This window comes from Heptranchias perlo, chromosome 1 (genome assembly GCF_035084215.1).
Source record: "Heptranchias perlo isolate sHepPer1 chromosome 1, sHepPer1.hap1, whole genome shotgun sequence".
In the NCBI taxonomy this organism is placed as follows: Eukaryota; Metazoa; Chordata; class Chondrichthyes; order Hexanchiformes; family Hexanchidae; genus Heptranchias; species Heptranchias perlo.
In genome coordinates this window covers 152,041,621-152,053,626 of record NC_090325.1, presented here as the reverse complement: position 1 = coordinate 152,053,626, position 12,006 = coordinate 152,041,621, and the positions used below count along the sequence as shown (strand labels likewise).

The following is a 12,006-nucleotide window of genomic DNA, read 5'->3' as shown; positions in this document are numbered from 1 at the left end:
GAATGCAAGGAAATAGAATTAGAGTAGGTAGCCCCAGGTGAAGAACTAGCACTGGCACAGAAGCAATGGGCAAATAGTCTCATTCGATGCTTTAATTTCTGTAACAGACTGTCCAAAGAAAGTAATTCTGATGTCAATGAAATGGAAGTCATAATCTTCTCAATGTCCTTCAACTAACCATCCAATGTAATTCAGCCCCATTAGTTCAAGCGGGTAAGGGAATATTTGACAGGTGAGTATCAGAACACAAAACGCAACAGGTAAAGATCTTCTCCTTAGCTATTGGTGCTAGAAGAGCAAAATCTGTTGCCAGTACAAAATGAAACACTGGTTTGAGGCAGCATTTTCAGGGACACAAAGGAATATAAATTTGTCTTGTGTGTTAACGCTAAATGGTCAATTGAATCGGCTGCCCATTTTACACACTGCTCGATTTTCTTTTCCATTGAAGTCAATGAAAAAGAAAATCGGACAGCCAGCAAAACGGGCGGCTGATTCGCTATCACCCCTTTTGCGCTGCCTCCCAAAGCAAAATTATCCACCAAAGACCCAGTGTTGAAGTTACACAGGTACCGAATGAAGGATCAATGGAAATAGAAGTATTGACAACAGTGTAACATACTTGACATTCAGAGAGAGAAGAGAATTAACAAGATGAGCCCGAGGAGCTGATAACCAATGGGTGGGATTGGTGCCAGGGAGTGCACTGTCCCACATTCTCAATTGAACACAACATGGGAAAGGAAGAGAAAGTGGTACAATTAAAAAGCGACTAAAATAAAAACCTTTTCAGAATGAGTTGGTAATTTTTTTTTTAAAAACCCACTGGGTGGTGCAATTAGACACTTCTTTCACCGCTGGGACCTGGGTTTTAAGCACCCCTCCCAATATTCGTTGGCACAGTGTCAATTTCAATGTCAAATCACCATTGACTGTCTGATGCTGGCTGCGTGAAACAAGCTTCTACTGGATACAAAAGTGAAGATGCTCAATTACTGAGTGAGTTTTGTTTTGGGATAACAAGTTTAGCCAAATAAGAAATACTCTTCAATGAAATGTTCAAACTTCAAAATAAAATTCTAAACTAAGCAAGTCTTTTATTGAAAAGGCACAATTTATTTGTTTATGCAGTATATTGTATTATGATATGCATTTAGCAGATGTATTGATTAGACCTCTAAACATTGTGAGTTCATGCTACTGTCAGTATTAAACATTTTTCAGTTTAACTTCTTCCAGTAAACAATATATATCAGACTAGAGGGCAAAACACACATCAGCTTCAACTTGTACTCAGTTTGTATTTAAGAAAAGAGCTTAATTTGACTTTAGAAATAGTCTTAATCACTGATGGCCTGAATAGCAGCCTGCTAGAAGGATGTAGACATCAGCTGTCATTTGTAAGAAGTGCATTCAGCTTTGAATGGATTGTAAATCAATGACAGTAATAGCCGTACATAAAGAATAACAGTTTGATATTATCAAATTTTACCCCTCACTAAACCACTTATCCCGAACAAAATATTTTCCTTGCGGAAATGTGGATAGGGTACAATACCTCTCAGAGTTACTCTGATTTTTGTAAAGTGTTTACATGCTATTTTGTGTTTTTGCAGAAAAAGAGAAAAGTGAAAAGTTACAGGAGTTGGGAGGCAACTGGATCAATGCCCAACATAATGTTGTTTTCAAAGACAGTAAAGCTGAAGGCAGATGAACAACTGCAAGAGCAGAACGTGAAGTCAGTTTTTCAATAAAAAGGGTAGATTACCCATTTTGTGCTCCAAGCATAACTAGAATGTTGGAATTGAATTGCTAGTCATCTTTAATATTCATTCAATTTACAACTAAATTGGGTTAAATCAACTCTAGGACAAATTCTGTGCCAATATGAAAAAATATTATACAAAAGTATAAATTTTAAACACTGTCCTCCATTTATGAACTAAATAAACACAGCAAGCTTTGCTTGTAAGCCATTTAGTGTAAACCGTTGCAGACCACTTCATCGAGATCTTACAATCACAAATAAAAACACAGTAAGTTATTTATAAAATCAAAAAAGTTCTTCAAAGACAAGAACAATGTCACACATATACTATACTTCTGTGCATTTAATAAGTGAAGAATTCCATAAATAGAAATACCAACACATCTGGCAGGGAAAAACAATTCAGGCCATTGTTCTTGATATTCATTTTAATATCCGAGATCTTTAACAGCTTCATTGCAACAGACATTTGCAAGGACGGTGTCAGCAGCGCAGCTGAATTGCAACATTTGACTACCCTCTAGTCTCTATAGTTTTCCTTAAACAAGGTACACTTTGTCTGTGAAACAGACTACATACCCAAACAAACAACCTAACACTGTCCAGAAGATTAAGACAAAAAACAGCAGCCCAGAGGGCTATTTAAAAGTGTGAAACAAAATCAACTTATCAAGCAAACATTTTTGCATAAGTTGCCTTTTCCTTCTCTTTCTGTTCCTTTTTCTTTTGCTTCACCCGGAGTATTTCACTGTTTATAGCTGCAAGAGTATAAAAAGGAAGCAGGCTTAATACTTGTGAGCTAAGGAGATTCCCAAATTATTCTTGAATGTATTGGAAGTGAATTTACTGATGATTTTACAACTTACCTTTGTCTTCAGGTGTAATTTCCTGAGCTTTTTTAAGATCATTCTATTTAAAAGCAAAAATTTAAATTATTCAGATGTCATACAGGTAATTTCAACCTTGCCAACTCTCACTGATTTATTCCAACTCCTTAGCATTCTTTGTTAATTTGATGTTTCACAGATTAGCGGGCCACATAAAAGGGAACCCAGAAGTCTTTTATAAACATATAACTAATAAAAGGTTGGTCAAAGGAAGGGTGCGGCCGATTAGGGACCAAAAAGGAGATCTTCTTGTGGAGGCAGAGGCCATGGCTGAGGTACTAAATGGGTACTTTGCATCTGTCTTCACTGAAGAGGAGGATGCTGCCAACGTCAGTTTAAGAGGAGGTAGTAGAGAAATTGGATAGGATAAAAATAGATAAAGAGGAAGTACTTAAAAGGTTGGTAGTACTCAAAGTAGAAAAGTCACCTGGTCCAGAGGGGATGTATCCTAGGTTGTTGAGGGAAATAAGGGTGGAAATTGCAGAGGCGCTGGTCACAATCTTGCAATCCTCCTTAGATATGGGGATGGTGCCAGAGGACTGGAGGATTGCAAATGTTACACCCCTGTTCAAAAAAGGGGAGGGGGATAAACCCAGCAACTACAGGCCAGTCAGCTTAACATCAGTGGTGGAGAAACTTTGAGACATTAATCTGGGATAAAATTAATTGGCACTTCAAAAAATATGGGTTAATAAATGAAAGCTAGCATGGATTTGTTAAAGGCAAATCGTGTTTGACTAACTTGATTGAGTTCTTTAATAAAGTAATGGAGAGGGTTGATGAAGGGAGTGTGGTTGATGTTGTGTATATGGACTTTTAAAAAGCCTTTGATAAAGTACCACATAATAGACTTGTTAGCAAAATTGAAGCCCACGAGATTAAAGGGGCAGTGGCTGCGTAGCTAAGGGACAGAACGCAGAGAGTGGTGGTGAATGTTTTTTTTTAAGACTGCAGTGGTGTTCCCCAGGGGTCGGTGTTGGGACCAGTACTCTTTTTGATACATATTAATGACCTGGATTTGGGTATACAAGTATACTTCCAAAGTGTGCAGATGACATGAAACTCGGAAATTTAGTGAGCAGTGAGAAGGACAGTAATAGACTTCAGGAGGACAAAGATAGACACATGCAGATGAAATTTAATGCAGAGAAGTGTGAAGTGATTCATTTTGGTAGGTGGTGAGAGGAGAGGCAATATAAACTGAAGGGTACAATTTTACAGGGGAAAGGGGGTGCAGGAACAGAAGTCTTTGAAGGTGGCAGGACAAGTCGAGAAGGCTGTTAAAAAGGCATATGGGATCCTTGGCTTTATAAATAGATGCATACTGTACAAAGCAAGGAAGTTATGCTAAACATTTAGATAACACTGGTTAGGCCACAACTGGAATATCATGTCCAATTCTGGGCACCATGCTTCAGGAACAAAAAGAACAAAAGAAATAGGAGCAGGAGTAGGCTAAACGGCCCCTCAAGCCTGTTCTGCCATTCAATAAGATCATAGCTGATCTTCTACCTCAACTCCACTTTCCCACCCTATCCCCATATCCCTTGATTCCCTTAGAGTCCAAAAATCTATCGATCTCAGCCTTGAATACATTCAACGACTCAGCAGCCACAGCTCTCTGGGGTAGAGAATTCCAAAGATTCACAACCCTCTGAATGAAGAAATTTCTCATCTCAGTCCTAAATGGCCGACCCTTTATCCTGAGACTATGCCCCCTAGTTCTAGACTTTCCAGCCAGTGAAAACAACCTCTCAGAATCTTGTATGTTTCAATGAGATCTTATCTCACTCTACTAAACTCCAGAGAGTATAGGGCGCAGAGGAGATGTAATATAATGGTGCCAGGGATGAGGGACTTCAGTTATGTGGAGAGACTGGAGAAGCTGGAGTTGTTCTCCTTAAGGGTGGCTAAGGCAAACATAGGTCCCTTAGAGGATGAGACCGGGAAATTAATGGTGGGAAACATGGAGATGGCAAAAATGCTGAACAAATATTTTGTTTCAGTCTTTACAGTAGAGGACACTAAGAATATCCCAACACTGGACAAACAGGGGACTCTCGGGGGGGAGGAGCTAAATACGATTAAAATCACTCAGGAGATGGTACTCAGTAAAATAATGGGACTCAAGGCGGATAAATCCCCTGGACCTGATGGCTTCCATCCTAGGGTCTTGAGGGAAGTGGCAGTAGGGATTGTGGATGCTTTGGTGATAGTTTTCCAAAATTCCCTGGACTCAGGAGAGGTCCCGGCAGATTGGAAAACTGCTAATGTAACACCGTTATTTAAAAAGGGTAGTAGGCAGAAGGCTGGAAATTATAGGCCAGTTAGCTTAACATCTGTGGTGGGTAAAATTTTGGAGTCTATTATTAAGGAGACAGTAACGGAACATTTAGATAAGCATAATTTAATAGGACAAAGTCAGCATGGCTTTATGAAGGGGAAGTCATGTCTGACAAATTTGCTTGAGTTCTTCGAGGATATAACGTATAGGGTGGATAAAGGGGAACCAGTGGACATAGTGTATTTAGACTTCCAGAAGGCATTCGACAAGGTGCCACATAAAAGATTATTACTTAAGATAAAAAATCACGGGATTGGGGGTAATATTCTGGCATGGGTGGAGGATTGGTTATCGAACAGGAAGCAGAGAGTTGGGATAAATGGTTCATTTTCGGACTGGCAACCAGTAACCAGTGGTGTTCCACAGGGGTCGGTGCTGGGTCCCCAACTCTTTACAATCTATATTAACGATTTGGAGGAGGGGACCGAGTGCAACATATCAAAATTTGCAGATGATACAAAGATGGGAGGGAAAGTAGAGAGTGAGGAGGACATAAAAAACCTGCAAGGGGATATAGACAGGCTGGGTGAGTGGGCAGAGATTTGGCAGATGCAATATAATATTGGAAAATGTGAGGTTATGCACTTTGGCAGGAAAAATCAGAGAGCAAGTTATTTTCTTAATGGCGAGAGACTGGAAAGTACTGCAGTACAAAGGGATCTGGGGGTCCTAGTGCAAGAAAATCAAAAAGTTGGTATGCAGGTGCAGCAGGTGATCAAGAAAGCCAACGGAATGTTGGCTTTTATTGCTAGGGGGATAGAATATAAAAACAAGGAGGTATTGCTGCAGTTATATAAGGTATTGGTGAGACCGCACCTGGAATACTGCATACAGTTTTGGTCTCCATACTTAAGAAAAGACATACTTGCTCTCGAGGCAGTACAAAGAAGGTTCACTCGGTTAATCCCGGGGATGAGGGGGCGGACATATGAGGAGAGGTTGAGTAGATTGGGACTCTACTCATTGGAGTTCAGAAGAATGAGAGGCGATCTTATTGAAACATATAAGATTGTGAAGGGTCTTGATCGGGTGGATGCAGTAAGGATGTTCCCAAAGATGGGTGAAACTAGAACTAGGGGGCATAATCTTAGAATAAGGGGCTGCTCTTTCAAAACTGAGATGAGGAGAAACTTCTTCACTCAGAGGGTGGTCGGTCTGTGGAATTTGCTGCCCCAGGAAGCTGTGGAAGCTACATCATTAGATAAATTTAAAACAGAAATAGACAGTTTCCTAGAAGTAAAGGGAATTAGGGGTTATGGGGAGCGGGCAGGAAATTGGACATGAAGCTGAGTTCGGATCGGTCAATGCCCTGTGGGTGGCGGAGAGGGCCCAGGGGCTATGTGGCCGGGTCCTGCTTCGACTTCTTGTGTTCTTTAGATTTGTGGTTGGGATCAGATCAGCCATGATCTTATTGAATGGCGGAGCAGGCTCGAGGGGCCGATTGGCCTACTCCTGCTCCAATTTCTTATGTTCTTATGTTCTTATGTTCCTTGGAGCAGAGAAAGTTAAGAGGAGATTTGATAGAGTTGTTCAAAATCACGAAGGGGTTTTGATAGAGTAAATGCGGAGAAACTGTTTCCAGTGGCAGAAGGGTCAGTAACCAGATGACATAGATTTACGGTAATTGGCAAAAGAATCAGAGGCGACACGAGAAAAATAAATTATGCAGCAAGTTGTTATGATCTGGAATGCACTGCCTGAAAGGGTGGTGGAAGCAGATTAAATAATAACTTTCAAATGGGAATTGGATAAATTGGCAGGGCTATGGGGAAAGAGCCTGGGAAAGAGTGGGACTAATTGGATAGCTCTTTCAAATAGCTGGCACAGGCTTGATGGGCCAAATGGCCTCCTTCTGTGCTGTATCATTCTATGATTCTATTAAAGAAAGACAGACCAATCACAAGAACTTCAGATGCTACAGTACCAGTGCCTGATCGTAATCCTTCTTAGCTTGCCAGGCCTGAGCCCTTCTGTAAAGTGCTTTTGTGTTTGCTTGATTAATTTCAAGAGCCTGTTAGAGGAAGAAATAATGTTAGATAAGAGATCTATTCCTTTTCCTAATAGCATTTGCTAAATATTCTGCTTTTCAGATGTGGTAAAAACAGGGCAAGGAAATCTAATCTCTCCTTTTTCCCTCCCAAGACACAGAAACAGGAAATTGGCTCAGGTAAGGGAATCAGTCATACCAACCAGCTATTCACTTTTCCTCACAGAATGCCATTGATCCAAGTGGCAGGAACGAAGTCAGTTAGCTAGGCTCTGACTTCACATAGCAGCTATGTGAATTACTCATGACATCTCTCAAATATCCAGATAATAAAGTCATACCTTCAGGAAGATGGATTCAAACTATCAGTCACAACAAATATTTGGTACATGATCATCTGAGAAAAATGCATCAACTCCATTGATTGGGTATTTACATTTAAATTGAAAAGTAATGCAGACTTTGAATTATTTATTATTAAAAGCTTGTGCGTCTCATCTTTTCCATTTAGAAAATATTATTTGGCTCAAAGATTTTTTTTTAAGTTTTCCATTTTTCTGTCCTTTCAAGATCTTTAAAATCAAATCGTTCAGTTCAATACTGAACTTGATGTGTCTTCCTACACCAAAATCTCTCCATCTCTAAGCGGAACTTGCATAAAATCCAATAAGACCAACAGAAGTTATTCCATTTTTTTCATTTCTTTTCATGGTTGCTACAGATTTCGTGTCTATAGTAGATATTCACTCAGGCTCCACATCACGGTTCATTCCTGCAAATGAACTTTACATCCTCCATCATCAGGAGTGCACTTTTACTATCGACTATCTAGTTAAACTATAGCAGGATTCAAGTGATTGTAGTATAATTCCCTTGATGCATATAGTGGATACTTCGATTTTGCGAGTGCCACAAAAACAGTCTCCTGCCTTAAAGGAAGGCGGACTGTAAAATACTCTATTGAGGCGAGGCTGGTTTACTTTACATAGAAACAGTGAATGAACAGAATAGTTTTCCCATGAGACATCTATTTCTTACCACTCCTCGTATTATAAAATAGCAAACCAAGCATCCCTGCCACTGTTCGTGGCAATGTTCCCTTTTCAAGCCAACAGTCCCTAAACTAACTTGTAGTGATAAGCACTAGGAGTTCACTCCAGCATACTGGAACCTCTGACCAACTCACACTGACTAATAAGAGGGATAGAGACAGTTCTCTGAACCTCAATTACGTGTCAATGATTGGTCTGCTGAGCTGACAATCAAAGTTACCACCTGGATTAAAAAGCCTCCCCCTTTGTGTGGAGGTTTGCGACACCCGGATGCCTGTTCAGTTCCCGCTGGGGAAGGAAATTCTTTCTAGCACCAGGATACGAACTGTATGGAACATACTCAATGACTTCGTATTATTCCTATACGTTCTAACTGGCTTAGGAAATTTCACGTGGGGGCGGGGGTGGAACAGTAGACAATTTAATTGCTGTTCCACTGACCAACCCCCAGAAAGGGAGAGCTGGAGAGGGTCAGAAATCAAGCTGCTGGTGTGCCATCCAGCTAGGGAACAAAAGGACACATGGTCAGGCACAGTGTTTTGAGAAGATTTATTGAGGGAGACAGACGTGGAGTGAGCATGACCTCCTTAAGATACAGCCAGTAAGGATCAGCAGAATTATTGACCAGAAAAGGATTATTTAGCCTGCTAAGGGAAAAAGTGTGGCCTATTTTATTATTTTCTTGGTTACGAAGAATGATACTGAATTAAGTAACAGGATGATGAGATTTATTATAAATATTACTCTCCTGATTCACTTGATGTAAAACAAACAAGTTTATTGATTTATATTCAGCCTTGTTTCACTTAAGCATTGATCAGTCTGCCTTTTGGGTGATTGGGAGAAACACAGGTGCACACACATGCCAGATTACAGTATCCAGCTTACATAGCAAGGGTTACTGTGTGACTACACATTGGGTAACGGTAAACCCTTCATCGTAAAGGATGTGGGTTTCGCTTACAGGAGAGATTAGTATGCTGAAGTTAAAATATTATCTAGGGCAGACTTGAAGTTTGTAACAACTGGTAATTTGTCACCTGCCATATTAATTCCCCATCCCACTCAGACTCTGACCTCTCCACCTTTGGCCATCTAGACTGATCAAGTGAAGCTCAAAGAACAGCACCATATCTTTCTCTTGGACACTTTATAGCAATCTTGACCTTAACACTGATTTTATTAACTTCAGACCTTAATTATAGTTCCCACTTTCTTTTTGACAAGGAATGCGGGCAATGTGGGATGGGTGTATCTACGTTTTGGGGTGAGGGAGCGGGGGGATGGGTGTCGCTTGGGGTAAGGACCTGCAATCTGAACATTGTGCTGGTTGGCGAGTCTGCACTCTCGGAGCTGGCCTGCTTTTCTTCTCAAGTCGTTTGATCTGGTTCTACTTCATCAAGTCCAGATCTAATTTACCCCCCACTGCCTCAAATATTGACATGTTCTTTGTCTCTCATGTCTTTAATTTATTTTGTTATATTTCTTCCAGTCGTTTCAGGTTACTATCATTTCAGCCATTTAACCGCCTGTTTTATTTTTTTTAATATATAAAATGACATTATACTACTTCCTCTCTTCCTTCCTCCCTTCTTCTTTGTTCAGCTTCTAATTAAATCATGTTCATTTTGAATTTTTCCAGTTCTGATGAAGGATTAGACCCAAAGTATTAACTTGACTGTTCTCTCCACAGATGCGGTTGTCTTTTTCCAGGATCTTTTTTCGCTTTGCATGTTAAATCCAAAAAATGCTCCATCCCTGGGAATTAGTCCTTTTTAAGCTGAATCTAACCTCACAATAAAATCATAATGTAATTTAAAACAAAAACCCTTCCAGACCATATTGGGTATAAGTCCTAAAATGTTACAATCATAAAATAAAAAAATACTAAACAGCTCAACTCTTCCATTAAAAATCTCTTCACTATTTAGAGAAATCAGAGTCCCATCGATGTCAAGTCTTCATTTTGCTGATAATAAAATTTGTGGTTTATAAAATACAAAATTATTCTAACAATATTTATGCTTATCAATGTGTTTTTACATCCATCAAAAGGACAAAAACCCCAAATTGTGTGTGAAATTGCATTCTGAAAACAATCCTGGTTCTGAAAGTTATTTTGAGCCATTCTATCTTGGTCTAGATCATTGTCAAACATCTCAATATTCTAGCAATGACTGCACTCAGTGATAAAGTTTTGCACTTTTATGAAAGATAGGACACTAACCTCATCACAGTTTTCAATGGCAGCATTCCAGTCAGAGAGCTTCAGCTTGCACGCTGCTATGTTCAGATTACAACTTAGCGCAACAGATTCCAGTTTTTTAACCGAGTCCGACTTCTCTGTTGATTCGTCAGCATCAATTTCATCTCTTAAAGTAGCTACGTATCTTAATGGGAATATTTTAAAAGTTTAAAATTTTAAATCAGTTTTGTAAGATACAAACAGAAATTCAAGACCGGAGTTTCTTGCAGGGAGTTGGTAGCATTACCAAAACCAAACACTCACGTTGCCAAACTAAAACTCATCACACCCCCAAGAAGCTGTCAGCATTTGAAAACAGTTGATTGTGATTTTCTCCAATAATCCACTTCATCTTCTCTGTTCAACCCAATTTTCTGTAGTGCTCTCTTCCCCCCCCTCTCCTGACAATTTTCTCCCTTCCCCTTCTGTGGGGGTACAGTTCAATGGGCACCATGTGATACCTTGCCAAAACAGCCAAATGTGAGTCTCAACCCATTAACTATTCAACCACAGGGCTACCACAGCCAAACCTGATCTTGTACTGACCCTAACACTCATACATGCAAACTTCAAGCAGGTGTCACTGCTGATCTTCACCCCTCTTCCCCATTAGCCAGGGATATTGACACAAACTCTAGCCACCCTCACTGACTCAGCAATGACTGAGGACTGAACATGAGACCTCCCTGGTCTGTGGGGCTCAGCTGAACCATCAGGAAATCTTGTGTGATTTTTTTTTAAATGTATATCATACACTTATATCCACACACTATTGAATTTACATTAAAAACCCACAGGCAGCCTCCAAACTTTCTACGTGTATCGGGTGAGCGAAAGAGACAATTCACTGGATTTGAGAATTCTGATTAGTGGTACCTCTAGAATATGATTTGATACATTCAAAAACTTTACCATTCATAAAGCATTTGTACTTTCCCCTGTCAAAAAGGCGAGCTAGGTTTCGTCACTATGGAGACATTTTGCCATTCCAGTAGTAGGTTTAAAACATAATTACCTTAAAGCCTTGGTGTACTTCTTATCTGCCATTGTCCAGTTCTGTGATTTAAAGAAGTTATTCCCAAGATTCTTTAAGTCCGCTGCAATCCGTACAATTGTATCAACCTGTTTAAATAGAAATTTTTTTAATGTTTTCTCAGTTTATGAAAATACATCAGTGTATGTTGCAGCAAAAGTAAAGGGGGAAACCGCATGTGCTACGCCCAATTTTGATTTCAAATTACTGGTTCAGTTATTTTTCACCTTCCTAACCCTTATAGCATTTTTAAACTGCAGGGTCACCTCCAACAAGAAGGTGAAGGCAACCCTGTCACAGAGGACCTGGCAGCCTTGCCACCAAAACCCTTCTGCAATGGCAGTTTCACCAGTCGTCTTCAATAGAAAATGGTACCACCAGCCAAGCTAAATAGCTCCTGCACTTCTCGATCCACTTAATCTTGCATCACTTTTTCCATTGGTGGCCTGCAGGTGCATGCATAATTGTTGTGTTTTGAGTCCATACACAGTATAAGGCAAATTCAACAGCATGCGAACCAACCAATTATAGAACTACTTCTGTAAAATATAAGTAGCATTAGTCTGCTATATGTAGTTTTCTATTGTGTATCTATTTGAATTTTCAGCAAGCCATTGGTTAAAAACTTAACACGGTGAGTGCAGCCCTAAAATTTCCGTTGTTGCAGCTGGCAGGATTGGCAATCCCAAA

The 12,006-nt window shown here is 39.9% G+C and overlaps 1 protein-coding gene across 1 annotated transcript in view; it reads right to left on the bottom strand.

Annotated features, from left to right (window-relative positions):
- Positions 1-1,095: 1,095 nt before the first annotated feature.
- ppid (peptidylprolyl isomerase D) overlaps positions 1,096-12,006 on the bottom strand; it is a 30,211-nt gene continuing 19,300 nt past the window's right edge. Inside the window, exons 6-10 of the mRNA XM_067992660.1 lie at positions 11,299-11,405; positions 10,266-10,428; positions 6,924-7,010; positions 2,635-2,677; positions 1,096-2,526 (exon numbers count right to left, since the gene is read on the bottom strand). Coding sequence (XP_067848761.1) covers positions 2,438-2,526; positions 2,635-2,677; positions 6,924-7,010; positions 10,266-10,428; positions 11,299-11,405 — 489 coding nt within the window. The 3' untranslated portion in view covers positions 1,096-2,437. The remainder of the gene's footprint in view (positions 2,527-2,634; positions 2,678-6,923; positions 7,011-10,265; positions 10,429-11,298; positions 11,406-12,006) is intronic.